Source organism: Oncorhynchus clarkii, chromosome 16 (genome assembly GCF_045791955.1).
Source record: "Oncorhynchus clarkii lewisi isolate Uvic-CL-2024 chromosome 16, UVic_Ocla_1.0, whole genome shotgun sequence".
NCBI classification, from domain to species: Eukaryota; Metazoa; Chordata; class Actinopteri; order Salmoniformes; family Salmonidae; genus Oncorhynchus; species Oncorhynchus clarkii.
The window spans coordinates 22,358,812-22,380,311 of NC_092162.1; the positions used below are offsets into that span (position 1 = coordinate 22,358,812).

Sequence of the window (21,500 nt, forward strand, 5' to 3'; positions counted from 1 at the left end):
AAAATGACTTGTGTCATGCACAACGTAGATATCCTAACTGACTTGCCAAAACTATAGTTTGTTAACAAGAAATGTGTGGAGTGGTTGAAAAACAAGTTTTAATGACTCCAACCTAAGTGTATGTAAACTTCCGACTTCAACTGTAGATTATATTGGTGGCGTGACACACAGACATGCACACTCCTACTGCAGGTCTAATAGTGCCTATAACTGATTAGCTAATGTTCCTGTTGTTGTCTACGTACGATGAACCCATGAGCATGTCCAGTAGCCTTCAGAAGATCAGCTTTGGCCCAGACCAGTCATGTCTTGTTGGTCTACCTTACCTCATCCACATGGATTCTGCTTACGTTCTGTTTTTTACATGTCTAATGGCTAACTCGACGTCGATCCAGCTTTGTACACTCACATGGGCTCAGCCTTCATTGTGCTAACATGTCTAATTTTTAATTTATATTGATTCTTCTTTCTACTTCAAATAGAGAACCGTATAGGTAGTGAAAATCACCAGATGGCTGGAAATTCTCTAACAATAGCCGCTATAAGTTTTTTGCTCAACAGTGACACACCTGATTCAGATCATCATTAGTTGAATCAGGTGTGATAAAAAAAAAATGCGGTCGTGCTGCTCTCCAGGAGCTGATGATCACTGATGTAGGGCATGTCAGTGCACTCTCTGACAACATGAACCGAGTAAGTTGTGGCCATTCGATTAACTTTTCGATTTCCAATAAAAATAGAATGATGTACATTGCCTTCAGAAAGTATTCACATCCCCCTCGACTTTTTCCACATTTTGCTGTGTTGCAAAGTGGGATTAAAATTGATTTCATTGTCATTTTTTTTTGTCAATAATAAACACACACAATACTGTGTCAAAGTGGAAGAAACATACTAACATTTGTAAAAATGTATGGAAAATAAAACACCCCGAGTTAGTTGGCAGCAATTACAGTCTTTCTGGGTAAGTCTCTAAGAGATTTCCACACATGGATTGTGCAACATTTGCCCATTACTCTTTTCAACATTTTTCAAGCTCTGTCAAATTAGTTGTTGATCATTACTAGACAAGCATTTTCGGGTTTTGCCATAGATTTTAAAGCAAATTTTAGTCAAAACTGTAACCAGGCCACTCAGAAACATTCACTGTCTTCTTGGTAAGCAACTCCAGTGTAGATTTGGTCTTGTGTTTTAGGTTTTCTGTCCTGCTGAAAATGTGAATTATTCTCCCAGTGTTTGGTGAAAAGCAGACAACTAGGTTTTCCTCTCAGATTTTTCCTGTGCTTAGCTCCAATCCGTTAATTTTTTTAAATCCTGAAAAAACGCCCCAGTCCTTAATGATTAGCATCCCCATAACATGATGCAGCCATCACTATGCTTGAAAATATGGAGAGTGGTACTCAGTAATGTGTTATATTGGATTTGACAAAACTATAACACTTTGTATTCAGGCCAAAAAGTGAACTGCTTTGAACATTTTGTTTTTGCAGTATTACTTTAGTGCCTTGTTGCAAACAGAATGCATGTTTTGGAATATTTTTATTCTGTACAGGCTTCCTTCTTTTTACTATGTCACTTAGGATAGTACTGTGAAGTAACTACAAAGTTGATCCATCTTCAGTTTCCTCCCATCACAGCCATTAAAGTCTGTAACAGTTTTAAAGTCACCATTGGCCTCATGGTGAAATCCCTGAGCGGTTTCTTTCCTCTCCGGCAACTGAGTTAGAAAGGACGCCTGTATCTTTGTAGTGACTGGGTGTATTGATACACCTTCCAAAGTGTAATTAATAACTTCACCATGCTCAAAGTGATATTCAATGTCTGTTTTTTTGTTTTTTTACCCACCTATCAAAAAATAAATGTTAAACACTATTATTGTACACGAGTGAGTCTGTGCAAGTTATTCTGTGACTTTTCAGCACATTTTTACTTCTTATCTTATTTAGAATTGCCATAAGAAAGGGGTTGAATACTTATTAACTCAAAACATTTCAGCTTTAAAAAAACAACATATTTTCACTTTAACATTATGGGGTATTGTTTGTAGATCAGTGAAACAATCTCAATTTGATCCATTTTAAATTCAGTCTGGTGTGAAAACATTCTGAAGGTACTCTTTATGCCTAGCCCACCGTTCATTCTGAAAGTATTCAGACCCTTTTTTCATATTTTGTTACATTACAGCCTTATTCTAAAATGTATTAAATAGTTTTTTCCCCACCTTCATCAATCTACATACAATACCATATAATAACAAAACATCTGTTTTTTAGATTTATGCAAATGTATAATAAAAAAAAACCCAGAAGTATCACATTTACATAAGTATTCGAACCCTTTACTCAGTACTTTTTGAAGCACCTTTGGCAGCGATTACAGCCTCGAGTCTTCTTGGGTATGACGCTATTAGCTTGGCACACCTGTATTTGGGGAGTTCCTCCCATTCTTCTCTGCAGATCCTCTCAAGCTCTGTCATGTTGGAGGGGTGCGTCACTGCACAGCTATTTTCAGGTCACTCCAGAGATTTTCGATCGGATTCAAGTCCGGGCTCTGGCTGGGCCATTCAAGGACATTGATTGCTCAGTTTGGCTGGGTGGACAGCTCTAGGAAGAGTCTTGGTGGTTCCAAACTTCTTCCATTTAAGAATGATGGACGCCACTGTGTTCTTGGGGACCTTCAATGCTGCAGAAATGTTTTGGTACCCTTACCCAGATCTGTCAATTGAATTTACCACAGGTGGACTCCAATCAACTTGTAGAAACATCAAGGATGATCAATGGAAACGGGATGCACCGGAGCTCAATTTCGAGTCTCATAGCAAAGGGTCTGAATACTTATGTAAATGAGGTATTTCTGTTTTTTACTTTTAATACATTTGCTAACATTTCTAAAAACCTGTTATTGCTTTGTCATTATGGGGTATTGTGTGTAGATTGATGAGGATTTCTTTTTTTTTTATCCATAAGGCTGTAATGTAACAAAATGTGGAAAAAGTCAAGGGGTCTGAATACTTTCCAAAGGCACTGTATGTCGACGTGAACGTACCAGGTCATGATCGTTCACCACCATCAGCTCGATGTACTTGGTCTCAGTCTGGACTGTGCGTTGACCTCGTCTGACCTGTGGGGGGGGGGGGGGGGGGAAGAGAAAGTGCTGCTTCACTTCAGTCTGGTACAACTTAAATGGCACCCTATGGGCCCTAGGGCCCAGTTTCCCAATAGCGATAGAACTTAGGCACATGAGTGTTTTAACGAAGCATCTTTCCTACAACGGCCGAAGATGTAAAACGCAACGCAGAGAGAACCGTCTTCAAGTGATCGAAAGAAAGGGAAGCGCTGCTCTTGGATCAGCTTTATCCATTCAAAACGTACCTTACCACGATAATTATTTCCCAACACTGACGAAAGTTCAGCTTCTAGAGAGATACCAACAACAACAACAGATTACCAACAATTTGGGACATCATTGCGCACATGTTAGACTACACGTCATGAAATATATTGAGACACATTACAGACAGCAGCCTCCAAAGTAGCTAAATAGAACCAATCAAATCAAAGTTTACTTGTCACGTGCGCCGAATACAACAGGTGTAGTAGACCTTACAGTGAAATGCTTACTTACAGGCTCTCACCAATAGTGTGAATAAAAAGGTGTGTGTGTGTAGGTAGGGAAAGAAATAAAACAACAGTAAAAAGACGTTTGAAAATAACAGTAGCAAGGCTATATACAGACACCGGTTAGTCAGGCTTATTGAGGTAGTATGTACATGTAGGTATAGTTAAAGTGACTATGCATATATGATGAACATAGAGTAGCAGTAGCGTAAAAAGAGGGGTTGGCGGGTGGTAGGTGGCGGGACACAATGCAGATAGCCCGCTAAGCCAATGTGCGGGAGCACTGGTCGGTCGGGCCAATTGAGGTAGTATGTACATGAATGTATAGTTAAAAGTGACTATGCATATATGATAAACAGAGAGTAGCAGCAGCATAAAATAGGGGGGGCACACAATGCAAATAGTCTGGGTAACCGTTTGGTTACCCAGGGTTCTTATGGCTTGGGGGTGTAAACTGTTGAGAAGCCTTTTTGTCCTAGACTTGGCACTCCGGTACGACTTGCCATGTGGTAGTAGAGAGAACAGTCGATGACTGGGGTGGCTGGGGTCTTTGACAATTTTTAGGGCCTTCCTCTGACATCGCCTGGTGTAGAGGTCCTGGATGGCTGGGAGCTTTGCCCCAGTGATGTACTGGGCCGTACACACTACCCTATGAAGTGCATTGCGGTCGGAGGCTGAGCAATTGCCGTACCAGGCAGTGATGCAACCGGTCAGGATGCTCTCGATGTTGCAGCTGTAGAACCTTTTGAGGATCTCAGGACCCATGCCAAATCTTTTTCGTTTCCTGAGGGGGAATAGGCTTTGTCGTGCCCTCGTCACGACTGTCTTGGTGTGTTTGGACCATTCTAGTTTGTTGTTGATGTGGACACCAAGGAACTTGAAGCTCTCAACCTGCTCCACTACAGCCCGGTCGATGAGAATGGGGGCGTGCTCGGTGCTCCTTTTCCTGTAGTCCACAATCATCTCCTTAGTCTTGGTTACATTGAGGGATAGGTCGTTATTCTGGCACCACCCGGCCAGGTCTCTGACCTCCTCCCTATAGGCTGTCTCGTCGTTGTCGGTGATCAGGCCTACCACTGTTGTATCGTCTGCAAACTTAATGATGGTGTTGAAGTCGTGCCTGGCCATACAGTCGTGGGCGAACAGGGAGTACAGGAGGGGACTGAGCACGCACCCCTGGGGATCTCCAGTGTTGAGGATCAACGTGGCAGATGTGTTGCTACCTACCCTCACCACCTGGGGGCGGACCGTCAGGAAGTCCAGGATCCAGTTGCAGAGGGAGGTGTTCAGTCCCAGGTTCCTTAGCTTAGTGATGAGCTTTGAGGGTACTATGGTGTTGAACGCTGAGCTGTAGTCAATGAACAGCATTCTCACGTAGGTATTCCTTTTGTCCAGGTGGGAAAGGGCAGTGTGGAGTGCAATAGAGCGGTATGCAAATTGGAGTGGGTCTAGGGTTTCTGGGATAATGGTGTTGGTTTGAACCATTACCAGCCTTTCAAAGCACTTCATGGCTACGGACGTGAGTGCTACGGGTCTGTAGTCATTTAGGCAGGTTGCCTTTGTGTTCTTGGGCACAGGGACTATGGTGGTCTGCTTGAAACATGTTGGTATTACAGACTCAATCAGGGACATGTTGAAAATGTCAGTGAAGACACCTGCCAGTTGGTCAGCACATGCCCGGAGCACACGTCCTGGTAATCAGTCTGGCCCCATAGCCTTGTGTATGTTGACCTGTTTAAAGGTCTTACTCACGTCGGCTACGGAGAGCGTGATCACACAGTCGTCCGGAACAGCTGATGCTCTCATGCATGCCTCAGTGTTGCTTGCCTCGAAGCGAGCATAGAAGTGATTTAGCTTGTCTGGTAGGCTCGTGTCACTGGGCATCGGAAGAATCCCAGAACATGTTCCAGTCTGTGATAGCAAAACAGTCCTGTAGTTTAGCATCTGCTTCATCTGACCACTTTTTTATAGACCGAGTCACTGTTGCTTCCTGCTTTAATTTTTGCCTGTAAGCAGGAATCAGGAGGATATAGTTGGGGTCGGATTTACCAAATGGAGGGCGAGGGAGAGCTTTGTACGCGTCTCTGTGTGTGGAGTACAGGTGATCTAGAATTTTTTTTCCCTCTGGTTGCACATTTAACATGTTGATAGAGATTTGGTGGAACTGATTTAAGTTTCCCTGCATTAAAGTCTCCGGCCACTAGGAGCGCCGCCTCTGGGTGAGTGGTTTCCTGTTTGCTTATTTCCTTATACAGCTGACTGAGTGTGGTCTTAGTGCCAGCATCTGTTTGTGGTGGTAAATAAACAGCCACGGAAAGTATAGCTGAGAACTCTCTAGGCAAGTAGTGTGGACTGCAATTTATCACAATATACTCTACTTCAAGCGAGCAAAATCTAGAGACTTCCTCAGATTTCGTGCACCAGCTGTTGTTTACAAATATGCACAGACCGCCCCCCCCTCATCTTACTGTGCTGTTCTATCCTGCCGGTGCAGCGTATATCCCGCTAGCTGAATATCCATGCTGTCATTCAGCCACGATTCAGTGAAACATAGGATATTACAGTTTTTGATGTCCCATTGGTAGGATATTCGTGATCGTACCTCGTCTAATTTATTGTCCAATGATTGCACGTTGGCGAGTAATATTGCCGGTAACGACAGCTTTCCTACTCGCCTTCTGCGGGTCCTGACGAGGAATCCGGCTCGTCGTCCTCTGTACCTGCGTCGCTTCCTCTTGCGAATATTTGGGATGTCGGCCCTGCCGGGTGTTTGGAGAATATCATGCTGTTGTTTGTTGTTGAAAAAATATTTTGTCTAATCCGAGATGAGTGATCGCTGTCCTGATATCCAGAAGCTCTTTGTCTAATCCGAGGTGAGTGATCTCTGTCCTGATATCCAGAAGCTCTTTGTCTAATCCGAGGTGAGTGATCTCTGTCCTGATATCCAGAAGCTCTTTGTCTAATCCGAGGTGAGTGATCGCTGTCCTGATATCCAGAAGCTCTTTGTCTAATCCAAGGTGAGTGATCGCTGTCCTGATATCCAGAAGCTCTTTGTCTAATCCGAGGTGAGTGATCGCTGTCCTGATATCCAGAAGCTCTTTGTCTAATCCAAGGTGAGTGATCTCTGTCCTGATATCCAGAAGCTCTTTGTCTAATCCGAGGTGAGTGATCTCTGTCCTGATATCCAGAAGCTCTTTGTCTAATCCGAGGTGAGTGATCGCTGTCCTGATATCCAGAAGCTCTTTTCTGCCATTAGATACGGTTGCAGAAACATTACGTACAAAATAAGATGCAAATGACATGACATGTATTTCAATATGATTGAAATAGGCCTATAGCCTACCGCATGTATACTTCATTGCAGTCATCGTGGTTTTCATTGGGAGCATCTTTTTATACGTCAACTGCAAAGACAATGGCAACGTTGTATTTTGTAGTCAGCGTCGTTCTGAAGCCGTCGGCGGTCACAGAGAGACCGACAATCCAAGCGATCTCCCCGGTGTGAAGTGACGCGGGAGGGGGAGAAAAAAAAAACAGCATCTGACGACGCACTTAGCTGTTCTTGCGAGTGGTCTGAGGCAGGCGTTAGATGATGAGTGTTTTCAAGTTCAGCGTTAACAAGATGGTCTCGGGATTTAACCATGCTCCTACGAAGTTTCTAAAGATGGACCAAGCCTTAACATTCTTTTCGGAAACCGGGCCCTGGTCACTGCATATGGAATAAAGTACCATTTCAGATGCAACCGTATTCACCTCAGTTGAGAACACATACCTTTACTAAACATACTGGAATGTACTGCAGCTACTGCAGATGAAACTCTATAGCACAAGTTCTTGTCCTTGAGAAGGGCAGCCACACTTTGATTTCAGCCTCGATTCATCTGCTATTAAATCGCTGTGTCTGAAAGTGATATAACGGTGGCTGGCTCTGGTTACTCGGGCATTCTACTCTTGCTACACATCAGCCAATACGCAAGGGATATTTGTGAGCACATAAAGATAATAAATTGATTGTGTTCCGTGTGAGATTAAATGTGTTGCATTGTAAAACATTGACTGTGTTGTGTCATTGTGTCGCGTTACATTATTGGCTTGTTCTCCGTTTTAGTTAGTGTCTCTGCAAGCAGTGTGTATTTGGCAACACTGTAGCTTTGTGTGTGTGTGGCAACCGTGGGTGTTTACAGGTGTGTGTGTGTATATATATGTGTTCGCACATGCATGAGTGTATGTATGTGCCAGCTTATCAGGACATCAGTTCCTCACCTGTCTCTTTGAACGGCTCAACCCTTCCTTTGTGAAGACGGGCTCCTCCGGCTCCGACAAGATACCATCATCACCAGCAGGGTCACTGTCATTTACAGAGTTCCCTTCAGTGTCACTGCTGTTCAATGAGCAACCTGTGAAGGAGGGGAAAAAGAGAAAGGGAGGGGGAAAATGGGTAGGAGTGCGGAAGGGGAGAGAGAAGAGGATGAGAGGAGAGAGAGAACAGGGTAGGAGGGAGAAGAGGTGATATGAGCAGTGCACACCCACCAGTCCCTTCTCTCAATGAAGCCATGTCCATTTTTGTCAAATGATCCACAGAGGAAATCAATATCCTGCAGACAGTGTGGTGGAGAGAGGCCGGGTGGAAAGGTGAGCGAAGCAGGGGAGCTTATGGCAGAGCAAAAACTAACACAGACGGGAAAAAACAGAGTATTTTAAGGCTTTAGAACTGGAGACAAGAGGAAAGGAGGCGGCGAGGAGAAAACTCAAATTTAGACTATTGAGATGCACTCCCAAAAAGACACAGGCAAAAGGTAGGGGATGACGGACACAGAGGAGAGATGGGTTATTAAAGGTCAGCTAAAGGTTTTTACCTGGACATTGTAGTGACAGTAGCAGGTCCAGGTCAGCCATTCGATACACCACGTGATCATTCTGCTTCTACAGTAGTACACACAGAGCCACAACAGAGTTAGAACCAATTACAGTTGTGAATACAGAAAAGGTTAGTACCCACCATTCTTATGACATATTGGTTGACAATGGTTAAGTGCTATAACTGTTATTGACTGATCACCCCCCCCCCCTCTCTTTTTGCCACCCTGTCCAGCACTCGAGACCGCCGAGTGCCGAGGCCCGTACATATAGTCTGTCTTCAGTTACGACACTCGCTACCGAGTTCCAAACTGCCTCTGGAAGCAACGTCAGCACAAGAATTGTTCGTCGGGCGCTTCATGAAATGGGTTTCCATGTCCGAGCAAGCGGACGCAAGCCTAAGATCACCATGTGCAATGTTAAGTGTCGGTTGGATTGGTGTAAAGCTCGTCGCCGTTGGACTCTGGAGCAGCGGAAAAGCCTTCTCTCACGCTTCACCATCTGGCAGTCCGAGAGACGAATCTGGGTTTGGCAGATGCCAGGAGAACGCTACCTGACCCAATGCATAGTGCCAACTCTAAAGTTTGGTGGAGGAGGAATAATGGTCTGGGGCTGATTTTCATGGTTTGGGCTAGGCCCCTTAGTTCCAGTGAAGGGAAATCTTAATGCTACAGCATACAATGTCATGCTAGAGATTCTGTGCTTCCAACTTTGTGGTAACAGTTTAGGGAAGTCCCTTTCTTGTTTCAGCATGACAAAGCCCCCGTGCACCAAGCGAGGTCCATACAGAAATGGTTTGTCGAGATCAGTGTGGAAGAACTTGACTGGCCCTGACCTCAACCCCATCGAACAACTTTGGGATGAATTGGAACGCCGACTGCGAGCCAGGCCTCATCGCCCAACATCAGACCTTACTTAATGCTCTTGTGGCTGAATGGAAGTCCCCGCAGCAATGTCTGGTGGAAAGCCTTCCCAGAAGAGTGGAGGCTGATATAGCAGCAAACGGGGGACCAACTCCATATTAATGCCCATGATTTCAGAATGAGACGGTCGACAAGCAGGTGTCCACATACTTTCGGTCACATAGCGCATACGTAATAAAGAGAGCAAAGCGCCATAATGCATAATTGATCCATTGCTGGGCTTTCAGGATGGCATCATCGAGCATTTCATGGCTGCATGGAGAGTCTAACTTGAGCAGAGGAGCTGAATACTTCATGAAAATGACCCATCTGGGGAAAAGGGGTGGGGGGGTGGGGGGCCATCTGATATTCAGGAGGGAGAGGCCACATCGATCTATCGTTCCAGTCCATGTAATGGAGCTGTGTACCGTACCTCGATTGCCTGTCGTCCTAATGGAATAGCCTTCAGCCTCTTCTATCCTCCCCCTCGCTTTTCTCTCCTTTTCTTCCACACTCACTTTTCCGCTCTCCTCCCACTCTGTTTCGCAGCCGAAACGGATCTCTCAAAAGGAGAGGTCCACAATGTTGTGGAGTCTGGGACAAAGCCCTAATATCACGTCGGTTGACATATTATATCATCCTATACTGGTGCTGCTTGCCCCTAACATCCAAGGCTGGGAGTGAACGTATTTTCCCCCACTACTCACGTTTGAACTAAATGGCTCTGGGATGAACTATACACACACAGTGCATAATCATGTTAGAGCCAAGTGTATGGCTTATTTGTCTACAGACATCAAGGATGGTGTCCTCTGTGGGGTTTCGTAATGGCTGGGACCAGAACCGTATACTGTATGGGTATATACAGTGCCTTGCGAAAGTATTCGGCCCCCTTGAACTTTGCGACCTTTTGCCACATTTCAGGCTTCAAACGCCCAATTTTTCAGTTTTTGATTTGTTAAAAAAGTTTGAAATATCCAATAAATGTCATTCCACTTCATGATTGTGTCCCACTTGTTGTTGATTCTTCACAAAAAAAATACAGTTTTATATCTTTATGTTTGAAGCCTGAAATGTGGCAAAAGGTCGCAAAGTTCAAGGGGGGCCGAATACTTTCGCAAGGCACTGTACACAAGGGCTTTGGCTTGAATGGCAAACAGGGGGTTATAGTTCATCCTGAATAGAAGGAGACAGACGGGACAGAGGTTAAAGCCATAGATTCAAAGACCGCCAGCGAGTCCACACCGAATGGTCTTGGAGATACACGGGAAGAGAGAAAAGAATAAGACAAATAGATTCAGCTGTCAATTCCATCAAGCCCACATTGTGTCCTTCGCTTTTACACAGCAACTCGTTTTTTCCCCCATGGACAAACATAATCAGAACGTTCTTTTGGGGGGGGGGGGGTAGTTGAAAAGTCCACGAGCACTTGCAAACTTACTATAGGCTTCCAGGTTTCAGAATAAGACGTGCGCGTGCAGGCAGTAGCTTGTAAAGGACGACACCTGCACAAACGTTGCTATGGTGCATTTTATTGAATTCCAGTCTTAGTATAGTTAATTAGTTCTCTCTCGCTCTCACACACACACCATGGGACTGTGTATCAATGCAATACTTTTGGCAATGCACAGCACAGATGGAGTATTGCTGTCTGTGCTGCCAGTGAGTGAGAGAGGGAGAGAGAGAGAAAGAGGTCAACAACAGAGAGGGAAGAGAGTTGAAAGAGAGAGAGAGAGAGAGAGAGAGAGAGAGAGAGAAAGAACACGCGGTCACTCTACTGAGCAGTGGGCTGGAGACACTTCCGAGACGAATCCACCGGCAGCTCCCCATTTTTCATCTAAGGGTATCCCACCCCTCCATCCTCTTCCCTTATTCATACTCACCTCCCCACCGGTATTGAGAACAGGCTCGATCCCATAGGAGAAGTTCCCATCGGAAAACATCCCACTGGAGAGAGAGAGAGAGAAAGCAAGAGTAGAGTTTGTAGTAACAAAATGGGAACTCTGGTAGGGTTTGCAGATAGAGACAAAACAGTGAGGCATGGAATGGGCAGAGGGTGGGTATAGCCTCGACTCACCGTAATCCATGGCAGGTAGAGAGAGCAACCCACGAGCCTGGTACCCCCCTCAGTCGCCCGTGGTAATAACAGTGTTCCCCTCCCTGTAAACACACACAACCATTCACTCAGCATTAATTCTACTTTGCCCTCCCAAGTTAAAGAAACAAAGGCACAAGTCGATGAAATAGAGTGAGCTAACCAATGACGAAAATGCAATCAACACCACTGATTAAATGTGAAGCAACACCCCCCAAGAGTGGGTCTGAATGAGCTGCTTGGTCAACAAAGCTGTATCAGTAACTACTATAAATCAGAGGAGAGAACCTACACCTAGTGGCTAATGATGCGTGAAGGACAGCAGAGACTATATTTCATCACCAGACAGGTGTGGTTGAGAATCAGTGTGTGTGTGTGTGTGTGTGTGTGTGTGTGGTGTGTGTGTGTATTAGACTGCGTGTCACTCAGTCAGTGTAATGAACACCAATAAGTTATGCACCACTGTCATCTGAGCCCACTGTCGTCTCACACGCTAAACAACAGAAGAAAAGCTGCATTCAAGTGAAGCGAACTATAACTATTTAGACCGTTCAAGCAACAACCCGGGGCTAGTGTTTTTTCCCCGCTTGGTCAAACTTTACTCCAACTGTATCCAACCAACCAGACAGACCAACGCCGTCTCAATAGACTACAGCGGCCTCCTCTCCTCTGCTCTTTCCTTAACCTGCACTGGTCTGAAACACACAAGCAACATGGTCGATCCCTTTCCAGCAACATGCAACCGTCCAGTTATTTTTCCAGAATGAAGGCAGGATTTTATATGAGCTTGCCATAATGACCCTTAGTGTAGCTTAGCTTAATTTATCTCTTGTCGTGGCTTAGCGTGCGAGCTAGCCATAATGAACCTTAGCTTAGCTTAATTTATCTCTTGTCGTGGCTTAGCGTGCGAGCTAGCCATAATGAACCTTAGCTTAGCTTAATTTATCTCTTGTCGTGGCTTAGCGTGCGAGCTAGCCATAATGAACCTTAGCTTTGCTTAATTTCTCTCCTGTAGCGGTTTAGCGTGCAAGCAGTAAAAACCTGAAGCATTCAGTGGGGGCTTCCACTCACCACCAAATATGGTGATGATATGAGGTTCTGCGTGTGTGCGTGCGCAGGCAGAAGATGGCGCAAGATGGAACTGAGCCAACATTCCTCACATTTTCTCACAGATGAAACTTTTGATCTTAATACAGTTCTGTTCCCAAAACTAAAACCGGTTATGAACAGAGAGCAATATGTTTTGCAGATTTTACCCTTTAAAAGTTTTTAAAAACGGGCTTTGTTCAGAGGTATTGCAATGGAAGTTAGAGTTCTTGGCTTGCACATGCGCACTTCAGAGAGTAGGCGTTCACTGACAGGAATGAGCAAATACATGATAAAATGCACAAATAGGATCACGTTAGCTCTTGCTTGGCTCTGCCCATGTTGTTCCTTGTCCTGCCAACTGTGCTTCTATGGTTTCCACTGTAAAAAGGACCATATGTCCCATCTTGGCTTAGTTAAAAGTATCATTGGTAGCGGTTTAGCATGAGCTAGCCATAATAAACTCTAGCTTAGCGTTAGCTTAATTTCTCCTGTGTCTTTAGTGGGTGAGACCCTGGGGCCATTCAATACCAATTAGAAAGGAAGCCCAGTCAGAGCACTTAGCACGGGACTGAGATAAATAAACAAATAAATAAATAAAATAAATAAATAAATAAATAAAAGGGCAGGATTACAAGGGTAAGTGGAGGAAATCAGATTGGCTCACACTCTACCGCGGCCATTAGTGAACGAGGTGGATTGAGTGTCCTTCCAGAGGAGGAGAGGCTGGACACATCCACGCATACGCACGCACACACACACTTTCAAAGGAGAGGCAGGATGAAGGGGGGGGATCATTCAAGTCATTCAGGTATAATGGACTACTGAGATGCTATTCAAGAAATAATCTGTTTCGTCTAACATGCAGGAATGCATATTTCCACATGATTCAATACTTTGATGTGCAACCTAATCCAGTGATTGTCATGAATGTTGGTTTGACAAGTAGGCCATTGTTGTTATATTTTACTGTCGAAAATAAGGCTTCAGAATGTTATTTCAAATTTTCTTGTACACTTATATCATAGGCTAATTCATTTGGGGCTAATTCACCACTTGAGGAAGAGAAAAACTCAACACACATCGTCTTGATCGCCAACTCTAAATATAATACCCACTGCTAGTAGCCATGTACAAATCTAAGAGTAAATGTCCTAATAAAAAATGGAAATGTATCTCAAAGCCATATCAAATATCTTGTTTGTAAAATAGTTGCTACTGAGCTCAATATTGAGAAATACATATTTTACCTACAAACATGGAATTGTTTGTAGGTAAAATGCAATTGCATTTTGAAATGTTTTACAATCAAAACGCATTTCTTTCTCCCGGAGAGGCGAGTGGCTCGCTAATCACATCAGCAGGTCCACCGAAACAGGCACATCAGCAGGCCCACCGAAACAGGCACATCAGCAGGCCCACCGAAACAGGCACATCAGCAGGCCCACCGAAACAGGCACATCAGCAAGCCCACCGAAACAGGCACAGCAGCAGGGCAGACACGTAAAATACAGGAATCATGAGGATAACGCATTTTACTGTTTGACCAAATCATGGTTTTAGCAGCCCCAAAAATGGAAGGTTTGAGTGAGGTGACCATGTAGAAGGTGCAGCTCGCACCGATACAACCAGCTAAAATGTTTACCCGCACAGCCAAGTCAAATAGTCGCAAAATGGAACTAAAAGGTCACAGTCTGGAACCCTGAGGAGAGGGCGACTCTGCGGAGGACACGCTCAGTAGAAATGCACACACTCACTCATTTAATAGTTTTTGTTTATTTATTATTTAACTAGGCAAGTCAGTTAAGAACAAATTCTTATTTACAATGACCGACTACCTCGGCCAAACCCTAACGACACTGGGCAAAATGTGCGCTGCCCTATGGGACTCCCAATCACGGCCGGTTGTGATACAGCCTGGAACTTCTTGTTCTAGAGCCTGCGATGCACTTGCCATTGCATGATCAACAAGGTGGAAATGTAGCTAATATCTGAATGAAGGGCAACTCAGCAGCACTGCTGACTTTGCAGAACAGCTTGTTTGTTCGTGAACAGAAGAGAGGAGGGGACACCCCATTAAGGGAGGAGTTGAATGAGATGCCACACCTATCCAAGGACACAGCCAATGAGAATGAAGGATGCTAATTGGTACTGACAAACTAGAATAAAACAGCCCTGTTTTGTTACAGCCCTATCAAATACTGCTACCAAGTCTCAACTAAGGGAGAGAGGTGGCCAAAATAGGAGGGGAAAGTGCCAATTTCAAGATGGCAGAAAGCTACTCAAGTGTTTCTCAAACTGTTTTTATTTACCATCACACTCAAGGACAAAACGACAGGACAAACGGAGAAATTAAGATTAGACCAAATAAGAACTAAACAAGTACATGACGTTGCACTATCTAGCCGCAAATAATTTCTCGGTTAAGTCCATCTAGGGCACCTTAAAAGGGGTTAGACAGTGACCTTGCAAAACGACCGGCGTAATTGCATCTCTCCAATTTCATTCAACTTCCGCACCGCAGTACTAGCTATTCATGTCTGCAGGAACAAGACACCTCTCAGTCCTCCAAAGAAGTCCTCTGACACACACACACACACACACACACAGGCGTAATAATACATATAAGCATAGTTATAGACACACATAAAGACTGGTATAGGCTCATAATTCCATATACCAATAGTCGTAATGCATTACAAGTATAATCATAATCACTTATGATGTACAGTGACATAATGCTTCATAATTGCACTTTCTACTCAAGGGTCATAGAGCATTATAATGACAATCAGTGTGACGCATTTATAAAGTCTATGCCAACGAGCAGCACATCATTAGTCCTGCGTCATAATCTTTGCTGTGTTGTGTTATAGCACACTTATAAGCCACTATTAAGTCATCTTTGAATGCTTTAGGTGTGCGTTTGATGGTCATACTAGACACTCATCAGCCAACCTTCATGTCTACACCCTAGTGGATGAACGGATGGACGAAAACAAGTTCTACCATGTTTTGAGACGGCCTCCCTTCGTCGTCAAAGTGCCGCTCCACATAATCCGAAGACAGGAGATTGCTGGGGGGGGAAAATGAGAGAGGGAGAGAGAGAGAGAGAGAGAGAGCGAGCAATGGCATTTCCCATACAGGCATAATCATTACAAGAGACAAGCGCATACAAAACACATTTGTTAAAAGCACTATACAATTCCAATTGGATTGATGGAGGCATTGAGTAGAAAGGGGGTGGTGGAAGGATGGGCCCAGTTATCTCTACGCCATGTGAAGACGCTTTGAGAGCTAGTGAGGAGCGCTACATGACCACAATCCATTAGAATAATGTGTCCAATGTGTTGGTGAGGAGGAGGAGGAGAGTATATGCCATGATTTAGCTTTAGTCTATGAGCCTCAAATGTTACCATCTACAATGTTTTAGACATTCCATTCTAGTGAAGAAACCCTAGATGGATTGTAACGGGGCTGGGGTAAATTCCTTTTTTTTTTTTTATTCAGCCAAATCCACAGAGGCGACATTGTTTTTATTCATTAATTGAATGAAAAATGTCCGGAATGGAAAGCTGAATTGAACACAATCCTGTATTGTATAGAATGCTAGTGATGGTCAGAGCAGTGTGTCAACTCACTGGTTCAGCTCCAAGTCCAGGATGAAAGACTTGCCAAAGGCTTCCACCAGGAAACTGCTCTGGGCTAGATGGACAGGCTGAGAGAGAGAGGGAGGGAGAAAAGTTAGAGAGGTGTGTGAGTGTGTATGTATGTATGTATGTATGTATGTATGTATGTATGTATGTATGTATGTATGTATGTATGTATGTATGTATGTATGTATGTGTGTGTGTGTGTGTGTGTGTGTGTGTGTGTGTGTGTGTGTGTGTGTGTGTGTGTGTGTGTGTGTGTGTGTGTGTGTGTGTGTGTGTGTGTGTGTGTGTGTGTGTGTGTGTGTGTGTGTGTGAGTGAGTGAGTGAGTGAGTGAGTGAGTGAGTGAGTGAGTGAGTGAGTGAGAGAGAGAAAAAGCACAATAGGGAGAGAAAATCAGTGGTGGAAAAAGTACTCAATTGTCATACTTGAGTAAAAGTAAAGACACCTAAATAGAAAATGACTCAAGTAAAAGTCATCCAGTAAAATACTACACTTGAGTAAAAGTATTTGGTTTTAAATATACTTAAGTATGAAAAGTAAATGGAATTGCTCAAATATACAAACCAGACACCACCATTTTTTAATAGATTTTTTATTACCGATAGCCAGGGGCACACTCCAACATAATTTGCAGGCAAAGCATTTGTGTTTAGTGAGTCTGCCAAATCAGAGACCGTAGGGATGACCTCTTGATAAGTGCGTCAATTGGACCATTTTCTTGTCAAAATGTAATGAGTATTTTTGGGTGTCAGGGAAAATGAATGGAGTAAAAAGTACATTATTTAGGAATGTAGTGAAGTAAAAAAGTTGGCAAACATAAATAATAAAGTACAGATGCCTCCAAAAACTTAAGTAGTACTTAAGTAATATAAGTAAATACTTAAGTATTTTTACTTAAGTACTTTACACCACTGGAGAAAATGCAGGTACACTCAGGGTGTAAGGACAGGACTGAGGCAAGACTGGCCAAGGTTATTAAAAGGTACAGTGCCTTCAGAAAGTATTCACACCCCTTGACTTTTTCCAAATTTTGCTGTGTTACAAAGTGGGGTTAAAATTGATTTAATTGTACTTTTTTTTACAAGAATCTACACAAAAAACTCTAATGTCAAAGTGGAAGAAAAATGCTAATGTGTAAAAATAAATAAAACACTAACATATCTTGTTTACATAAATATTCAACCCCATGAGGCAATGCATGTTAGAATCACCTTTGGCAGCGATTACAGCTGAGTCTGGGTAAGCCTCTAAGTGCTTTCCACACCTGGATTGTGCAACATTTTCCCATTACTCTTTTTAAAATTCTTCAAGCTCTGTCAATTTGGTTGATCATTGTTCGACAACCATTTTCAGGTCTTGCCATAGATTTTCAAGCAGATTTAAGTCAAAACTGTAACTCAGCCACTCAGGAACATTCACTGTCCTCTTGGTAAGCAACTCCAGTGTAGATTTGTCCTTGTGTTTCAGGTTACTGTCCTGCTGAACAGTGAATTAATCTCCCAGTGTCTGGTGGAAAGCAGATTGAACCAAGTATTCCTCTAGGATTTTGCCTGCTTCCATTCTTTTTGCTTTTTTCCCCCCTGAAAAAACTCCAGAGTCTTTAACGATTACAAGCATAAACACAACATGATGCAGCCACCACCATGCTTGAAAATATTGAGAGTGGTACTCAGCAATGTGCTGTATTGGATTTGCTTCAAACATAACACTTTGTATTCAGGACAAAAAGTGAATTGCTTTGCCACATTTTTGGCAGTATTACTTTAGCGCCTTGTTGCAAACAGAATGCATGTTTTGGAATATTTGTATTCTGTACTGGCTTCCTTCTTTTCACTCTGTCAATTAGAATAGTATTGTGGAGTAGGTACAATGTTGTTGATCCATCCTCAGTTCTCATATCACAGCCATTAAACTCTGTAACTGTTTTAAAGTCACCATTGGCCTCACGGTGAAATCCCTGAGCGGTGTCCTTCCTCTCTGGCAACCGAGTTAGGAAGGACGCCTGTATCTTTGTAGTGACTGGGTGTATTGATAAACCATCCAAAGTGTAGTTAATAACTTCAACATGCTCAAAGGGATATTCAATGTCTGCAATTTCTTACCACTAGGTATCAGTCTTTGCGAGGAACTGGAACACCTTCCTGGTCTTTGTGGTTGAATCTGTGTTTGAAATTCACTGTCGACTGAAGGCTCTTACAGATAATTGTATGTGTGGGGTACCGAGATGTGCTAATCATTCAAAAATCACATTAAAACACTATTATTGCACACAGTGAGTCCATGCAACTTATTAAGTGACTTGTTAAGCAAATGTTTTACTCACAAACGTATTTAGGCATACCATATAAAAGTGGTTGAATACTTATTGGACTCAAGACATTTCAGCTTTTCATTTTTTATTAATTTGTAAAAATTTCGAAAAACATCATTCCACTGACATTATGTGTAGGCCAGTGACAAAAAAAATAACAATTTAATAAATGTTTTATCCAGGCTGTAACAAACAAAAAATGTAGAAAATGTCAAGCAGTGTGAATAGTTTCTGAAAAATCATCACTCATTCACATTCCATTAGATGACAAGATGCAGAATCTGTCATGCCACAAGTCATTCATTGTCTTCAACAAATTATTCAATACCTTATAGTTTTGGCAAAAATGTACCTCTGTGGAGGGTTGAGAGAAAGCGAGAGAGCGCAAAAGAAAGGAAGAGAAAGAAAGAGTGCAACACAGTGAGAAAGATGGACAGAGAGCAAAAAAATAAAAAGGAATAGAAGGACAGAGTACCATCAAAGCCACAATAACACTGTCAGATAAAGATTGATGTCCCAACTCCCAACCCTGTTCCAGGTAGTGAGAGAAAAACAGCTTTACCTATCAATACCCAATACCACTGTCTAGCCCAGGTGTCTCCAATCCTTTTCTAGCATGAGAGCTACTTTAAAAAAAATATAAAACATGTCGGGAGCTACTCATTTTTTTCTTGCTTTCAGATAGACACATTATTCTCATCTCCCCTGCAATTCTTCCCCGGGTCCTTAGTGTACAAGAGAAAGTAGTGCACTATGCTTTCTGTCAATATACCTGGTTAAAAAAATAGTTAATAGACAACTAAGTGGGGCCATATAAAAACTGTGATTTTTTTTCTCCCAAATTCTGTTTTATATATTCCCCAATTATATTTTCTCGGGTTTTAGGTTTATTTACAATTGTTCATTGAGAAACAATGAAATTGGATGTTCTGAGTCTATGTCAATGCTTAAATTACATCAGAAGACCTTATGGTTTTTGTTTTGTGGAAAAACGAACAAAATGTTGATTTTGAGAGTAATTCCCCTTCAATTGCACATCTGGCCCTTTAATTGCGCATCTAGCGAGCGAGGAACGTGCAATCTTATGTTCCGGTCTAGCGATGGTTCTTTACTGCTGCTGCTCATTTCATGGCAAACTTTGAAAATAACTAATATAAGTACAAATGATATTCATGATATACTTCTGCCAGACAAGCCTTTTTTGCAGTTAACATTTAATTGAGAAGATTTTGGGGAAAGTATTTCTGTCAACCCACGAGACCGTTATCACATCAACTGGCTGGCTACACACGGAGTGATAAACAAACGCGCGCACCACACAGAAAGACCGGGGAAATATTGCTGGAAATGAACTGGCAGATATTTTGTTTTTAAGCAAATAGTGGCTTACTATGGGTGGGATAATGTCAATGTTGCGTTGATCAGATATGCGTTGTCGGATACTTGTGAGATGTATTTATGACAGTTTGCGATGCAACACTTGGCATGTTGGCATGTTCTTTAATTAAGAATTGTTTGGCAAGCTACTCATAGGTGGGCTGCGAGCTACTGGTAGCTTGCGATCAACCGGTTGGCAACCCCTGGTCTTGCAGTGAGCCCCTTACTCCACCTCGGTGGCTGGGGCTAAGGACATACTGTGCGGGAGGCTGCTGCTGGTGAGAGTGTGTGTTTGAGTGTGTGTGCCTACCTGGTGGAAAGCGTTAGAAATAGGAGGCGTTAGAAATAAGTTCAATTTACAGCGGCAGTGGGGCACTGCCAAACCTAGACAGCCTAATCAAGACGGGCTTGTATCTCAACCCAGTTTGTGACAGTCCACTTAGTCGAGAGCCTTGCTACCTGAATATTAATGGCTGCAGAGGTGCTGACACAAAGACTTTCTGTCTAATAACTCCAGCGAGTCGTTTTGCTGTACTGTATCTGACCTTAACGGTCTTCTCTGTAAAAAGTTAAAAAGACAGTTGCTATTTATCTAGCTAAGGAATTAAACGGTAGGAGGAGATTATTATTATTATTTTTTAACCATTGAGCCTGTTACTCAATTATCATTCCTATTTGCCATTAACTTCTAGGGAATGGGCATAAGTTATCCGAAATACTGTACCAGCTTTAGGGCAAGCAGACTTTAGTATAATTATAAAGTGATTTGGAGTAGGGAGTACTTATCTAGGATCAGTTTTTCCTACTAGATAATATTGAAAATGATTACATGGAAAGGGGGAGGGGGGGGTCGTAGCTCAGCAATTTGACCGAGGTAAAAGAGGGCCTCATACAGAAACACTGCAAAGGCAGAGTTTCAGGAAGGTCGTCTGGGTTACACACGAGCGCTGGGCAGCCCGGTGGTGGAGGGCACTCAAGGTTGCCTCAAAACGGTGAATCTTCCTGCCTCGCTGAATGATTGGCAGATAGTATTGATAGAGCGGGTAATGGGAGAGACCAGGTAAAGGTGTAGAAAGGTGATAGGGGCGCAGACAGGCGGGAGAGGGAGGGAGCCCCACGGGTGGCTGCCATGGGGTATCAGGTGGGGTCAGATGAATCAGCACCATGGAAAGAGTGTGTGTGGAGGACAGGGGTACTAGCTATCGATGTCCAAAACTGACTAGAATTGAAATGACTGACAGTGAACTCCCTCCTGGGAAAAAGGTCATTTAATTTCCTTTAATGATTGGTGGTGACAACAGCTATGACCTTTTGACCAAGCAGGCTGGGGCAGTTGGGGTCAATGTCAGCTCAGCTCTAGTCAGTTTTGGACAGTCAGGGCACAATTATGGGCAATTATATACAGTATCAGTCAAACGTTTGGACACACCTACTCATCAAGGGGTTTTCTTTATTTTTTAACTATTTTCTACATTGTAGAATAGAAGTGAAGACATCAAAACTATGAAATAACACATATGGAATCATGTAGTAAAAAAAAAAAGTGTTAAACAAACCAAAAGTATATTTTATATTTGCGATTCTTCAAAGTAGCCACCCTT

The 21,500-nt window shown here is 43.1% G+C and overlaps 1 protein-coding gene across 3 annotated transcripts in view; it reads right to left on the reverse strand.

The window, feature by feature from the left end:
* LOC139368201 (disintegrin and metalloproteinase domain-containing protein 11-like) overlaps window positions 1-21,500 on the reverse strand; it is a 53,057-nt gene that overhangs the window by 23,559 nt on the left and 7,998 nt on the right. For all 3 annotated transcript variants that reach the window (XM_071106846.1, XM_071106845.1, XM_071106844.1), the window contains exons 3-9: window positions 16,199-16,275; window positions 15,567-15,633; window positions 11,454-11,536; window positions 11,260-11,323; window positions 8,474-8,540; window positions 7,881-8,014; window positions 3,046-3,120 (exon numbers count right to left, since the gene is read on the reverse strand). In XM_071106846.1, coding sequence (XP_070962947.1) covers window positions 3,046-3,120; window positions 7,881-8,014; window positions 8,474-8,540; window positions 11,260-11,323; window positions 11,454-11,536; window positions 15,567-15,633; window positions 16,199-16,275 — 567 coding nt within the window. The remainder of the gene's footprint in view (window positions 1-3,045; window positions 3,121-7,880; window positions 8,015-8,473; window positions 8,541-11,259; window positions 11,324-11,453; window positions 11,537-15,566; window positions 15,634-16,198; window positions 16,276-21,500) is intronic.